Here is a 16234-nt window from a genome sequence, read left to right as displayed (position 1 = left end):
CATCGCTGCGTTTGCCTGTATTCTGCCTTCATCCCCGAGACCACTCAGGCACAGCTGGAGACAAACGCAACACACGTGTAGCTGCCTTAGTTTACGGACATAACTGCTTTGTGTATTTAATTCACTGTTACCTTGTTTTATTACAAGGGTTTATTTCACCTTACTGTTTTGATACCAGCATTTTCCCCCAGCTAATTTCAATTGGAGACGACTGTGCTGAATTTTCAATTAAAACTGAAGTAAATTGTAGTCTGATGGAAAAGAAAGAGGATCAGAGAATTGTATGTCGTATGTACCTGCATGCAATATTCAATATGTGGGATATCACAAATATCCACAGGATGCAGGCCATGACAAGCTAGAAAACATCTCCATGGATACATTCTTTGAGCCTAGAAAGAAATGCAAACACAGTGAACACTTCATATGTAGATCTGTGTGTTTACCATGTTTAAACTTTGTGATATTTTGATTCTGGCTGCAGCGGAAGCTTCTCCTATAGGGTTGGTGTGGGCCTCATTCAATTACAATTTTGACAGTGAGATGTATCCATTTGAAAACTACAACTACCCTCTCTGGGGCAGCAGTGGCTCAGAGTGGCAATCTCGGAAATCAGAAGGTTCCTGGTCCGATTCCCTGCTTCTCTTGGCTCAGGTCGAAGATGTGTCCTTAAGCAAGACACTTAACCCCTAACTGCGGACCCGATGAGCTGATGGGTCCCTTGTATGCTTTTCTCCGTCGTCGGTGTGTCAATGGGTGAATGTAATGCAAATTGTCCCTTGCTCCTTTTCCTTTAACACCAATCTACCAATTCTACAGTGCATAAACACTGATCCTAGTCGTACATGTTAGCACAAGGGATGTTAATGTTAGATTCTATGTATTGTAAGACAGTTGAACAAACCTGTAGGCTTTGAGGCTCTAGAGGTTGAGGAACGGATAGCAGAGAACTGTAGATGGTGGGTCTAATACTGTCACTCAGCAGAGGGAGGGCACTCACCATGTTGTCACTCACACTCTGATAAGATACCATGTCACCTGAGGAGAGGAATGCCTCCCTGACAGAGAAGAAAGACAAGAAAAACATGAAACAGAGATACTCACACAGCCACAAAAACATGTCCATCAGGTTTATTTGTGTTTATTAGTTTATTTTGCCTGTAAAGCAAAGCTTAAAGGGATGGTTCATGGGTGACAAAGTCATTTTGGGGGTGAACTATCCCTTTAAGTCCAAATCAAAATGATCAGCATTATCATTCATCGTTGTAAACTTCACCAATCATCAGCACACAGTGGGTCTATTGATCATCTCAACATAACAATGTGTTCCCGTTAGTCACCTGAAATGACTTTTGTCCAGCCTGGCACTCACCTGATGAGGTGTCTTACAGCATTGTCAAACTGCAGGAAGAGAACCTGCCTTCGGAGCTGCAACAGACGGCTCACAGCCTCAGGGCTGCCAGGATCAGACAGACTGTCAACCTGCCGCTGGATGTCCCATAGCTCTGCTCCTATAAAACACCCAGGGTTGGACAAAGATACTGTATATGTGCAATAAATATGTTAGCTTGATCAATGTTTGTGGGCAACCTGTTGACATAGGCAACCTGTTCACCTGTGCACAATCACTGATCAATATGATATGTTTGTTAATAGGAAAGATTATTAAATATCATGAATGTTGATTGGTAAGATTTATCTACCAATGCCTTCAGTGCCTCCCCAATCAGCTGAAAGATGCGGCTGTGCTTCTTCTGGTCTTCTCCTCCAGGAGAGGGAGGAGAAGGGCTCTCCTGTGTTTCCTAGTCTGGCAAAGCTGACCAGATAGTAGACTATGTCATGAAGAGAAGACATTATCTCCAGAGTGTGATGGAGACCCTTAGCAGATGCCTGTACATTAGAAATTAAAAGGGAAACATCTTGGGGAAATGTCCAGGCCTTACTATTACTAATATATATATATATATATATATATATATATATATATATATATATATATATATATATATATATATATATATATATATATATATATATATATATATATATATATGAGCGTGGCTACATTGGGCTGTACATCTGATGATGATACACGAAAGTAGTAGTGATTGGTTTTAGTACTGTATCTCACCGCAGCATCTATGGTTTTGAACATGCGTAGTACTTCAGAATAGTGGGGGATGAACCACAGGTTGATGATTGCTTTGCCGTCTGCAGACAGCAACCTTCGAAGGCGACGCTGGAAGGTCCTGTTCAGAGGAAGAGTTGGGTTAGACTCTGGGTGACACTGAATAAACACAATGCATCTCTGTGATCTCATGGCAGTGTGTGTGTGTGTGTGTGTGTGTGTGTGTGTGTGTGTGTGTGTGTGTGTGTGTGTGTGTGTGTGTGTGTGTGTGTGTGTGTGTGTGTGTGTGTGTGTGTGTGTGTGTGTGTGTGAAATTTCTATTTGCAATACAGGCTACACAAAAGTACTTCTGTTGTTTACACTTATTTGCAGGGGGAAAAAATATCGAAAGTAGAAGATCGTCATTGTGTGAGCTTGTACATTGGCAATTTTTTGCTATCCATCATATGATGAAGTACATAGGACTTAGTGGTTAATATGATGGGACAATGGGACAATGAATTCCTACATCCCAGTGTGTCGACTTGGTACAGTACCCACTTGTGTCTGTGAAGGCTCCCTTCCAGCTTGGTGCTCCCCTGAAAGTTCCCCTTTCCCTGCAGTAGATGCACTACCGTTTCTTTGTATGTTATAATGAAATTAACCACTTGAACCCTAGCATGCCAATTTTGGGGGGATCTCTCGCCAAAAATAGGCAATCCACAAGCTCACAACGCGTAGCAATGTGAGCTTGTAGATCAGCCTTTTTTGGGGGAAGAGATTTGGTGTAGACGGGAAAAACAATAGGGAGGTTTAAGTGGTTAAAGTGTACATTTAGGTTGGTTCTACCTGGGGTCAGGACAAAGGTCAACCTCTGAATCCAAACAGACTTTCTGCTCGCTGGCTTGGCCAATCATGAAGTTAGACTGGCGGATGATGGGACTGTCATGCAAGAGGGAGGTCAGGCTGTAGCAATATGCAATAATCTGTGCTCTCACACAGTACTGAGACATGTGCATGCTGAATCTGTGGAACAAATGGCCAAGACAACAACATTTGACACTTTTACATTTGAGGTATTTATCTGATACTGGTAGACTGATCTACAGTATAAGACTAGGAAAACCAGAAATTCTTAGATTTATAAAATGTATAAAACATGAATATTATTTAACACACACACACATACCTTTTACAGAACTCCAGGATTAGTTTTCTTTTGATCTTGGCAACTTCCTCCTGTGGTGGGTGAGAGAGAGAGAGCGAGAGAGCGAGAGAGAGAGCGTGAGAGAGAGAGAGAGAGAGAGAGAGAGAGAGAGAAATTTGTTTTTGTGAGTAGTTAAAGGACAACTTCACCCATTTTCAACCCATCTTCATATATGGTACCATTTTTGTCTACTCGGTCTGTGTCTCAGAGGAGAGCTGTGGACAGTTCAGAAACCCACCTACCAGTGACATCATCGATGGGGAATCCAAGCTACTAGAAACTGCAGGCTTTCTATTCCTGGAAAGTTAGCATGCTATAATGGAAGCCATTGTTCCTGCATGTTTGGGGGGAAAAAAGCCAAATGATGATGTCACTGGTAGGCGGGTTTCTGTTTTGTCCACAGCCCTCCTCTGAGACGTAGACCGAGTTGACAAAAATGGTGCCATATAATGAGCATTAGTGAGGACTAATTATATGAAGATGGGTGAAGTCATGCTTTAATCAAATGTACCTTCATGCTCAACCACCTGAATAGCTTTAGTTATACTGCAATGCAACTCACTGGAGTTTTGATAAGTCCCCCCATTGCTTGTTTCTTCTTAAAGAATGAATTCAGCATCTCATCACGCAAACCAACTTTTTCCAGTTGAATGGACACAAAGGCTTCCATTTGCCTGCATGAACAAAAAAATCACAGTTCAATAAATGAAAAGTTCTAGTCCTTAATTGTGCACATCCACAATGGAATAACATTTTAATTACAACTACCAATCATACATTTCCCATCTAGTAGTTAAACGTACCTGTTCTTATTTCCAATGACAGAACTCTTAGCTGCTTTTGAGGGAACAGATTCAGCCTTTTTCTTTATGCTGTCATTGTCCCTGCAAGTCTGTGAATCAAGACCTGTGGAGGATTTTGCCTCATTGTCAGAGGGAATGCTCTCCTGGCCCTAAACATGAACAGGAAATAAACAGGAAATTAATTCAACTGTAGCATGTTCTTTACATGTGGCTGAAATTAAATACTTGTTGGGTTCTATATTCAACTATTTTCAAACCTCTGTTGGACCTGCTGATGTCTCTGCCCAATAGCAAAGACAAACCTGCTTCACCACACTGACCAGTGCATTCTTCTGGGCAACCTGGCAGGCCAAAGTCACCTGTAGGTTTTCTATGCTCGGTCTGCTCATAAGCTAAGGAGAGGCAGAGGGATTGAAAGATTGATTGATTGATGGATGCATTCATTTATTCACTGATAAACAACTCCTGTAGTTTATTCAAACATACATGTACAACAGTTTCCTCTGAGTTGAAGCTGAATCTCCCAATTTGGCTCTCGTCGAGTTCCTGAATGCTCAGGGGCAGACTGGATGGGATGTACCTGAAACGGGTGATGAATATTACTTCCTTCTGTACAATGCTTTACTGGATTACATCAAATGAGGGGTGAGGTTAAGGGAAAATGTAATGTAATCTCTAGCTCATCAACATTCAAATTAAAACCATGTATTTCTGATTGCCAGTGAACCGATTGCATCTATTTATTGTCTGCTCTCATGATATTAGTCTTGTCCATTTTTTCTTTGCTGTCAGTAGACAGTAGAAGATGTTAATGAATGAAAGAAGGGAAATGATTGATAATGACCTGTCCACGCAGCTATTGTCTTCCAGCAGGGCTGTAATAAACACTGGTCCATGTTCTAGCTTGTCTTTATGAACAGCCAGCTCAAACTGCACAGGCCTCATATACAGGTGGAACTCATCAAAGCCAAGCTCTATGGCCAGGTTTCGATATAACCTATGAGGGTCAAAGAATTACTCATTGTTGCAGAGCTTCACTTACATGCAGGAAGGAAGATTTAAAATTTGAGTTGATTTCAACCAGCTGTGCTGAGACACTGTACTATTAATTATGCTGTATATTGTCTGTGTGTAATGTAAGCAAATCTGGATCAGATAGTGGTTGCAATGATTTCTGTTGTTGCTGCATTTGTTTGAACCTATTTTTAACACCACCCTTTCACCAAAAGGGTGGAGTTCATAGCATCAGGATAGGCTTGCATCAGACGTTCTCTTAATCATAGAAAAGTACACAAAACTGTCTCTGAAGTCGTTTATATTATACTGGCACTTATTGTGTTGTCCCATCTGGTAAACCCACCCATGTGGTAGACAGAAACAGAAGAATTACTTGAAAACACTGTTGCAACCCGAAACCTAAATGTTAACTTGTCTGTTCCGGAGGTATAAGTTTTAACATGTGAAAACACAAGCACATCCTGTACTAGAACAGGGTTAAAACGGTTGTTTTGCCACACTATTTGACCCATTTGAAACTCAAATGTGCCAGATGTGCAGTCTGAGAGGCTGACTTCATCAGTATGGTAACCCCCACCCATCTGGCACTCCAAGGAAGAATAAAACAACCATGTTGATAAAGATTCTATTTTGACCGAGGTGTGAGTGTTAGCTCAACTGTGACAGATGTGCAGTCTCAGAGGCTGACTCCAGCAGTCGATGACGGATGGACACCAGCTCCAACAACTTGGACAGAGTCTCCACAGCGTGGAACTGCTTCTCCTTCCCATGTCTCATATCCCTTTCCTCGGCAGACCTTATCAAGGACAGACCAACACCTTGGACCAGAGTGGGGTCATCAAAAAACACATCTGAAAACAACTGTAGTGGGGAGGAAATAAAAGATGTGACGTTTTATGTTTCACAGACATTTAAAAAAACTTGCAAAAATGATTGTTGACATGAAAGTAAGACACATTATTGGTTACTTTTTAAGTTTGTTTACTGTAAGTCATTATAAGACCTATTGTGTTTTTGAGAATTCTACTGTACATCTTGTGTTTTTGTAAAAACAACCAAGTAATTTCATTTAGACAAATAATTAGAAAATTATTAAACAGATACATGCGTATATACTGATAATACAGAGGAAAACATACATCCTTTTGTGTTTGAGAGCTGTAGGAGGCTCCAGGTAAAGTCAGGGTGCTCCAGTTCTGTAGAGCCTGTTGTAAGAGCCCGTGTTCAAGGTTCACTCTCTCTGCAAGCCCCACAGCCCCCTGCAGCTGACACAGCTCTGTGTGAGCCTTGGCCAACGTGTGATACACTGAAGCAGCCAGGCAGAGGGATGGATGAACCTCCAGAAGGAATATGTTGTTCAGTGCAGGGCTGTAAACAGGGTTGAGACAGGAAAACATACAATGCATGGCGTAAACAAATACATTTCAAACACTAAATCCCATAAATATACTTCAGCTATCTGTGTATCACTTGCCTGCCGCCACCAAGTGAGACCAGATGTTTGGGCACATAGTTTGGTGGAAGGCCATATTCATTTACAGAGCCTGTCTGATCACCTCTCCATATGCGCTGGATATACTGGCGCTGTTGGTCAATCTGACGATGAACACAATACTTGTTTATATTTGTGGCGGTGCAGTATAATATGAAGCAGATTGAATGACAATATTACTACAGTGAATGGCTCCATTTCATTTTCAGTGTCCCTGTTATTGAGAGAGTCAAAGGACAGAAACATGAGACTCAGAGTTGTACTGTAAGTAAGTAATCAGTCCCATACACAGGGATTCTACGAGGCATAATTAACCACTTTCAACCTGCCGTCCCTATTTGGGTGCATGTAATTCTAGTCGGAAATGTTCAAACATTTTTACATTACATTATTTAGCTGATTTCCACGTACATAGAGAGGTGAGAAATGGGTAAGTTCCTCGAACAATGTGCTTATTGTGCCAACAATGGTGAATATAATTTCACCCCCACCTGACAGTCCAGAACTGCTCTGATGAGGCTGTGGTGACTTTGAAGGCAGGCCATCTCGGCCCTGTAGGCTTGCACAAAGTAATCATGGCCCAGGTCCAGTTGTGGCCTTCTGTGCATGATGTCAGTGATAACCTGGGCCATGGCGAACCTCTCCTCACACCCTGACACATGCTGGTAGGCTTCATAGTAACAGTTCAGGAGCTGAAAATAGAGAAGACATGTTACAATGTTACATTGTGAAATTTAGTATTGTAGCCAATGGAAAGTGAGTTGCAGAAGCACTTCACCCCCAGGTTGTTCAGTGAAGCTGCTCAGTGGTTAGCGGTAGAAGACAGTGAGTGGTTATACTACGCAGCTCCCAGGTGAGAATGTGTGTAATGATGTGAATGTAAAGCAGGACAATGCTGCAAATGAACCTCCTGCATGCCTCAATAAAACTCTTCCCCAGATAAATAAAGGTTAAGTAAGTACTGTTAAGTAGGCCAGAATGCCCGCTGAGAAATATGACATGTAAATAATACAGCAAAGTCATTATGCTTTACATTCTGAGAATGTGTGTTCAAGAGCTAAGCCAACAAAGACATCTGTAAGTAAATCTGTAAGTAAATCTACCAATTATTATCACAACTCCGCACCTGCACTTTGCTCTCCAAGAACTCTGTCTCACACGTCCACACGTCGAGGAGCACCGCCACACAGTCTACATCCGTCCTACCCAGGGGCCAGGAGTGAACATCTGAAGCGGAAGGTACGGAGCCCTCGAACTTCCCCACCTGCTCCTTCCTGTTCCTTTGGATGAACTGGGAGGCAACGATAGCCAGGAGATTCTCTTGTTCCTCCAGGTCCTGCAAAGCAACATCGTACACCACATAGAGGCCTCTCTGGTCTTGGGTGTGGATGAAACGCCCCTCTGTGCTGTAGAAGTCATGAAGGTTCTCCACTTCAGGAAACTCCATGAACTCAGAGCACTGCACCTGAAAACCCCCACCCAAAAAAACAATGTGGAGAGCTAAGAAAGCCCTAGAGTAGAAGAATTCTATATAGTTTATAAGGGGCTGTCTAGAGTCTACTGGGCCATAATTCATGTTGTCCACACCTTTCAATATATCTTTCCTACACACAAGAACACGCAAACTAGATTTGTGTAAAGAAGTATTTCCAAATAATAATAATAATAATGCCAATGATAATAATAATTAAAATTATTAAAATAATAATGGGACTTTACGTAAAACTGTACACCTCAGAGTCAAATGAACACTAAGGACCTTACAGTGTACACCAGTGGTTCTCAACTGTAGGAGTTGTAGGAGTTGAGATATTACATTTAGTCTGACAAGGTTCCACTGATTTTGTGAAAATAGCAATCTACAAGCTCACAACCCCTCGTTGCGAGGGGTTGTGAGCTTGTAGAGCGGCTATTTTCAAAATCTTTGCCTCTTTTTTATTATATTTGACAATTTTGCCAATGTTTGACCAGACTTCACAGTATAGTTTGTTGATTACTTTTGATGCGGTAATGGCCTTTTTTTCTTTTCTTTCTTATTGTTTGAGGTATTAAAAAGGTCTTAAAAGTCATTAAATTGCCACTTTACTGTCACCTGGGGACCCCCAAAAAATCATGTGGGGACCCCCCTGGGGTTCCCGGCCCACAGGTTAAGAACCCCTGGTGTACACAATGGCAGACACAGTACACACTTTGTAGTCGACAGGAGAATTGTGGCTGTAGTGGAGGGAGCCTAGACCTCCAGCCAGCCCACTGCCCCCTCTGGCTGCATTCATCCAGCCTGTCTCGTCTGCAGTGACGACCAATCCTTCTCCCTTTGAGCACAGACCAGCCAGGTCAATCGTCAAGGTCCTCTCCACAGAGCGCAGGTAGTTGAGCATTCCCAGAGAGACACGCTACGGACAGGAAGGATTAACCACTTAAATGCCATGCGTTGTTGTGAGCTTGTAGATCTGCTATTTTCTGCTAAGGTTTTCCCCAGAATACGGATGCTGGGGTTTAAGTGGTTGAGACCCACCAAGGTTAATATAGCTTTAGCGTTTTTCATTCGTTTTTTTGTTTAGTTTTGATTAGTTTTTAAAGCAGATTTGCTAGTTTAGCTTGTTTTTTAGTTTTATCAAAAGGCTAGTTTAAGTTGAGTTTTTAGTAGTTTTAGTGTTTGTTTTATTTTAAAAAAATCAACAAGATATTCAAGGTCGGAAACATGACATAAATAGCAGATCTATGAGCCACAATGCGTGAGCTTGTAGATCTGTTTTGACAAATACAAGGACTGGCACAGCTAAATATATTTGAAGATAGTATTACATATTCACCCAAAATTCTAGTCTTATGTATGAAATATGTACAAATCATTTTCTATGGTTTTAGTTAGTTTTGTAAGCACACAGTGCAGTTTCAGTTAGTTATCTTTTTTTTTCATTTTTTTTTCTTCAGTTAAGTCAAATGTTTTTTGAATTCTAGCTTTCATTATTTAGTTTGTTTTAGTTAACTATAATAACCCTGAGACCCACACATGTTAAGCATCTCATTCATTATGTTCGGAGGTGGAAAGACTGATCTTGAATCAGCTCTCCCTTCTCTCAACAGCTTAATGAATTTGGGACTTTGGATTTAATACTGTATGTAGAGTATCATTCACTCAAACTGTAAATTAAATCCATGTGAAGCAATGCCAATTTGAATGAAAACTATTTAAGTCAACATTTGAATTTCATATAAAAAGATGAATATTATTCTGTAGAACAGAAGTATGATCTTCCTGGAAGAATAACGTTTGAATGTACAACAGAAGAACTACAGTATATACACACATTAAAATCCTCAATCCATTTATACAGACAAGAGCGTGCAAATGAAAACAAATTGACCCGTAAACGGTCTATTTGGTTTCATTTGTACACTCTGACTCTTGGAGTTAACGCTGAGGATTTTGCTGTGTAGCTCACCTGTAGCTCTCGGATCTTGAGATGGCGTAAGTAAATAAGGGACAGGTATGCTCCCCTGGTTATGATGGGGTCTGAGGTACCCTCCTCTGGGCTGCCATCTAGACCCAGGAGCTGTACGCTGTCCATATAACTGTAACTGTAATTAGAACAGTGAGACATGACTTTCTACATTCTATCCCTATTCTATGGAATTGTGATTTTCTCTGTGCATTGCACAAACCTTTTACTTTTTGTGGTTACAGGCATGACTTTGCTTTTCCAACCCCTTTTGTCCAGGCCTCTCATGGTTCCAAGTCTGGATGAGCCGACCATTTTTGTGTCCTAAGAGGGGGAGAAATATCCCTTGTAATTATATATTATTACATTATAATTATGAGATTAATATGAACTCTGACACAGATGGGTTTGAGAGAATGCAAGTACTTTCCCCCTTCCAAAACAACATGTTGTAAATAAGAGTACTGATACATGCCTCAGAGATAGCAGCAACATTAAAAATACTTTTGTTCTTTTGGTCTGCTTGTGTGTGTGATGCTACTGAAGAAGACCTTCCACCTTGCATTTCACAAACATGAGCAGCATGTTGTCTTAGAGCTTCACATACTTGGAGCAGATCTGAGGCCTGAATTGATAAGAATCAGAAGAAAACATATGAGGAGCTAAAACATTGATGTAAGGACAATATAGAGTACTGTAGTAGTTCAATACAAAAACTCCCAAAAACTCACTCATTTCATTGTCCATTCATCAATCCTGAATCATTATTTTTAACTATTGTTCCAGATCTGGTTGAGTAATTGTCACGGCCATCATTACCTGAAGAAATCTGCAGTACATTTTCAGTAACTCATCAACAGAATGATGTTCCTTAAGCTTTGTGATGAGTTTCTTCTGCCACGGATCCTGTTTCAAGGGCTTAACCTGCATAAAAACACAGTAAACTGCTTCCTTGAAATGCCATGTCATTTGGAATGACTTTTAAAACCCGAAGACATAGTAACTGAGAAAGTACTCTGTACAGAGAACAACATTACTAATGTGAAAGCTGAGCAGCAGAGGAGAGGAGAGGAGAGGGGGGGGGGGGGGGGGGGCAATCATATTCAGGCACAGCACAAAGCTATCATATCTAAAATGAAAACATACCAGTCAGACTTTAAATAATGTCTTGTTATTATCTAAACGTTTAAAGTATTGGGTTCTGAGGTCTTTTCATCCAGACCTGAATGAAGGGGATCCAATTTGCCTCTTTCTTCAAAGCCATACTTGGACTTTTCCTCCCCCACTGGCTATCTTTGACTTCTGTGCTGTCACACTGGGGAAAGGTCTTCATCAGCTCCTGTTTTCTGAAGATTGTTCTGAACTCCCTTGACACCTGTGCAAAGAACACCTCTGATGAACTATTCTAATGGCAAACACTCAGTAGTGTGTCTAGTAGTGGTAGTATTGAATGTCAGTTCCGTATTCACAGTTTGTGCTTGATGTCAGATAGATGCCCACGGTTGTTCCAAGAATAATTACTGTGTATTGCAAGAGATTTCTCTGTAGTGGTGTCATATTGTAGAATACAGTATAGTGTATATGTGAATCAAACAACTGTACTACCATGCTGAATAGCTCCATTTCATCGCCAGTGGTCCTTAGGTTTACAATGTCGTAAGGCAGGTGGAAATAGGAAACCAAGGAGTGCAGTTCAGCACGAAAATTGGTCAGTTGAACTGTATGTATAGGAAGATCTTCTACTAGTCCTGCAGTGGAAAAACATTAGGGTGACATTAGACCAGGCTTTTTCTATGGTATTAAATGCCCTACAAAGCCAAAGTACAGTAACAAAGCAAACTATTTAACTGCAAACTGCACTTTGACTTAGTAGGTAAGGAGGTCAATATTTCATAATTTAGATATTGAGGTTGGTGGTGATTTGTCCCTGACCATTAAGATGTTGAGGCTCATTTAAATGATCCTTTGTGAAGGTTTGCTGAGATGATTCTCCTTTATCCTTTCTATCACGTGATGGGATGTAGTGTATCACCTGTAAACCAAAAACAGAAGAAATATAAAGTTGTGCATGTTTTACGAACATCTAATGTAAAAAAAAACAAGCAAACCAATCTTTATTAGCACACACAAAGTAGGGTTCATTTGTTTACATCTGTACACTCAGAGAGTTAAATGAACACTGAGGATTGTACTGAATTGGACAAATAAAACTAAATAATAACAATGACCAACTTGCTTGAGATCCTTACATGCAGGAAGTTATGAATAGTCTTCACTGAGTGCAGGTGACAGACCAGCCATTTCAGGTAAATGACAACGTCGTCCTGAGTGACCACATTGATTGGATTTCCTCGATCTGTCAGGATCTTCTCCCTCGACACGGCCAGCCTACGTGCCCTCTGAACTGCATCATCATACTCATTCATCATATATGACATTTGCTTCTGACCACAAAAAAAAAGATTTAAAAAGAATGACAGACTTGCAAAACCAAAGCATTTGAAATGGATTTAAACATGTTTTGTTGTTGAAAATGCATTTGATCTACAGTATATCGATTTAGATTGCATTTAAGAACATTTACAAAGTTATTTTGAATTGATTTTTTTTTATTAATATAACACTGGTTCTCAAAGTTTGATCCCACACAGGTTCCTTGAGGAGGTTCCAGGGTCCAGGGGGTCCCCAGCTAAATGATTGTTACAAATGGATCCTTACAGGTCTGTAACTCAGAAAGTTTACACATAGAACCTTAGGGGTCCATTTGTACACTCTCATAGTTAAATGAACACTAAAGAATTTCACAGTGCAGATTGGGGTCCCTGAGATAAAAACAAAACAAACGTTTCAAATGGGGACCTATGGCCTAATCAATGCATATCAAACTTGTTTTTTTTTGCTTGAAATATATAAATAAGTTGAGAACTGCTCTACAAACCATAAAAAACACATGGATGACCATCAAGTGCACATAATGGTATAGTGTGTCAATGAAACCTTCATTGAGCATTATTACTTGAGGCCTTGTGCTCAGAAATATCACACAATGCAGCTTTCATCTTAATTCATACTCCATCAATGGTGTCGCTTTCCAGCTTGTCAAGCGACACTGTCATTCTACCAAGTATAAATGAGGCATTAAGTTGCATTTGATTATGGAAGTGTCACCTTGTAGTGTGGATACATCTTCTCAATGACACCGCTGTGACGACAGAACCTTGTCCATCTCAACATGAGCTGATGTTTGAGCTGAGCCAGCTGGTACGATCTGTCTGCATAGAACTGGAAAAAACAGAATACAGAAAATCCATCTTGATCATTTCTAAAATTACCGTTGCATTTACTTAACCACTTGAACCCCAGCATCCTTATTCTGGGGGGAACATTCGGCAACAATAATGCCTCACAATGTAACACGTTGTGAGCTTGTAGATCGGCTATTTTTTGCAAGATATTTAGTGTAGATGTAGATGGAAAGTACAGCAACTCAGGTGCATTTTACTAGGTATAGAGGGTTTAACTGGTCAACAGTTTAGCAGAGTGTTTTTATTTCATTTTATCAATTGATGCCCATGTTTCTATTCTATGTTTCTGTTTCTGCTATGCCACAAATCCTATTTTTCAAAAGGTAGGGTAAGTGATTTACTTTGGTTAAAAATAAGTGTTAAATAGATCTATATTCTGATAGTACTCATTGCTATGGAGTGTTTGTTCAGTAAAAGGAGTCTCCCATGTCTCTCCAGCTCTTTATTACACAGAAAATGCATTTTCAGTTCCCTCCCCTGATTGGCTTAAATTTTGTCACCTACCTGAAAATGTACTATATTCTGTTTACTTAAGAGCTGAAGAGACCTGTGACCGAACAAACGCTCTGTAGCAACAATGATTACTATCAGAATATAGTACTTTAACCTTTTTAACAAAAAAACTAAATATACATCACTTACCCTACCTTTAAGTTTCTCTCTCTTAAGGATGTCCTCATGGACTACTAGGTGGACTAATAGTCATAGGAATGTGTGACTCAACCGCACCAGCCTTTTCAGAGAGGTTGAGGTTGAGAACTGAACATTCTAATATTGATTTAAAAATGGCTACTGGCTATTGGCATATAGGCTGGTAGAATTAAGGGGTTATGTGAATAGATGTGAACCCTTCCAGCTTATGTGTCGAAGTGTCCATGAGCAGGACACTGCTGTATTAATAGTGGCCACTGCTCCTAATAGTTAAGATGGGTAACACAAGACAAATGTGTCTAAATTGGGGACTAAATTATTATTCTTTTCTTTTTAAAACTAATATTCTGTCATTATGCAAATCCTCAGTGTTCATTTATCCCTTTGTAATTCCTTAAGTGTACAAAAGTGAACCATTTGTACACTTATTGCAGGTTACCTGGTGCAGTAAAGGAGGTAGGCTCTCAGCTGTATACTCCATATTCAGGCAACTGTCCAATTCTGCCTGTATGACCTGGGCTGGAGACACCACCGGCAACGCTTCTGACACCTTCATTCCACAGGGATTGGAAAAATATGGGAAAGGAGTGCTCCGTGGTATAAAACAACAACCTCAGCTAAACATTAGTTCATTATGACTCCATTTTATTCTATATTTGAGCTTCAGCTAAATAAAAAGATACAGACCTTTATTCATTCTCTAGGGAAAATCAGGACAGGTATAATCCCATAAATACAGTACTCATGAAAAATAAGACAGATACAGGAGTAGTAGATACAAGAGTAGAGAGATACAAACCACTATATTCTAAAACATAAATGGTGCTAAGTAGCATATGCCGTGGCACATGGCATATGGCTTGTAGCTCTTTTGGAATGGAATAGCACAGGTCTAGAACACCTTTGTCAAATGGTGCCAGCAAAGAACCAGTAGAGAACCTCTTAAGCACCATACAGGGGCTTAACAGGTTCTTTACGGAAGTAGTGCCATAGCACCTCAACCTTCCCAAAGTACCATTAAAGAACCAATATTTGTGTGTGTGATAAGAGTAACCATTTTATAAATATAACAATAAAAATAGGTAGACTTCAAGTCTGGTCTAGCCATCTGCGCTTGGACTGACTGGTTTAGCATAATGAATAAACAATCAGTAAATGTAATATAGGCGTAAGTAGAATGTACAATCTAACACCGGTAATATGAACAAAGCTCTTTCATCAATGAATTGATGTACATAGTATTGACAGTGGATACAAGTCTGATATACAGTATGTGCAGTATATTATTATTATTAATCTTCTCATCCTCACCTGAAGGCCTCTCCTAAGGGCCTGCTCCCTCTCAGTGCGGAAGAAGGAGATGTCCTTAGGGAGTGGAACAGAACTGAAACAAAAAATAAGTAAGGAACATACTGTATGTTACCACACCTGGATCTAACTGCATTTGAAAAGACTCAATTCAAACTGATTAAATCACAAAATACTTTTTATTTACTAGCCTATTCATATAGTGTATGACTGAAAACATAACCAGAACTGTATGTGAATTACCCTACACTACTACTGAGAATGTACAGCTTCTATTTGACCCACAAATATACATGACATAATCAAAGCCATAACTTTCACCCAGAACTGCTTTCACACCTGTAAGATTTGGAGGGTGCCTCTCCCAAGGGAACTCCATTCTCTTCTACCTCGGTCCTAAGTGCTGAAAGCTGAGCAGACAGCTCAGCTTCCATCTGCGCCACTTTAACAGTGGAAGAAACTCTGTACACATTAGGCATGGCAAAATCGTTTTGGCTGTTCAACAGATCTGTATCAGCTCCTGATACATCTCTTCCCTAACATTCAAAGATTAATCTGCAAAATTTGAAATGTTCTATGATCGATCTTCAAAATGTCAAACATTCTAATCCGCTCCTGTGTTCCATGGGCTCCATCAAAATCTCTGCAGCTACTACCTAAGTGTTGTAGCGTATCCATGGAGACTACCCTACAACAGACCCTTCTCCCCATTTCCTGTCCTCCTGAGGACACTTGAATATCAGCAAGACATGACTCCATTTGATCTGTAGATGGCTCTCAAGTTGCATCAGAGCCCTCCTTTGATGTGAGCATAACAATATATTTCCTATAATCTTGGGGTTTTAAGATACTGCACAATATGCAGTGATAAAATATATATGAAAATGAATGTACTATAGAA

At 40.2% G+C, this 16234-nt stretch overlaps 1 protein-coding gene across 1 annotated transcript; it reads right to left on the bottom strand.

Moving 5' to 3' along the window:
• Positions 1 to 28: 28 nt before the first annotated feature.
• LOC311036031 (uncharacterized protein) lies at positions 29 to 15987 on the bottom strand (the record flags this gene model as incomplete). The annotated part of the gene is made up of 28 exons (XM_084044556.1): positions 15673 to 15987; positions 15337 to 15409; positions 14465 to 14575; positions 13238 to 13351; positions 12319 to 12513; positions 12002 to 12101; positions 11675 to 11817; positions 11292 to 11444; positions 10889 to 10993; positions 10545 to 10694; positions 10293 to 10393; positions 10073 to 10208; positions 8816 to 9019; positions 7753 to 8091; positions 7118 to 7318; positions 6609 to 6730; positions 6274 to 6502; positions 5823 to 5995; positions 4962 to 5114; positions 4604 to 4697; positions 4420 to 4509; positions 4118 to 4266; positions 2957 to 3133; positions 2132 to 2249; positions 1704 to 1890; positions 1373 to 1511; positions 973 to 1058; positions 29 to 54 (listed from the first exon to the last, which is right to left on the bottom strand). The coding sequence occupies exons 1-28, from the start codon at positions 15810 to 15812 to the stop codon at positions 29 to 31; spliced, it is 4008 nt and encodes a 1335-aa protein (XP_083900682.1). The 5' UTR covers positions 15813 to 15987.
• Between the last annotated feature and the right edge of the window lie 247 nt (positions 15988 to 16234).

Source organism: Gymnoscopelus microlampas (assembly GCF_963454915.1).
Source record: "Gymnoscopelus microlampas genome assembly, chromosome: 20".
Classification (NCBI taxonomy): domain Eukaryota; kingdom Metazoa; phylum Chordata; class Actinopteri; order Myctophiformes; family Myctophidae; genus Gymnoscopelus; species Gymnoscopelus microlampas.
The sequence above is the reverse complement of the archived record's forward strand: the minus strand, read 5'-3'. Positions and strand labels throughout refer to the sequence as shown.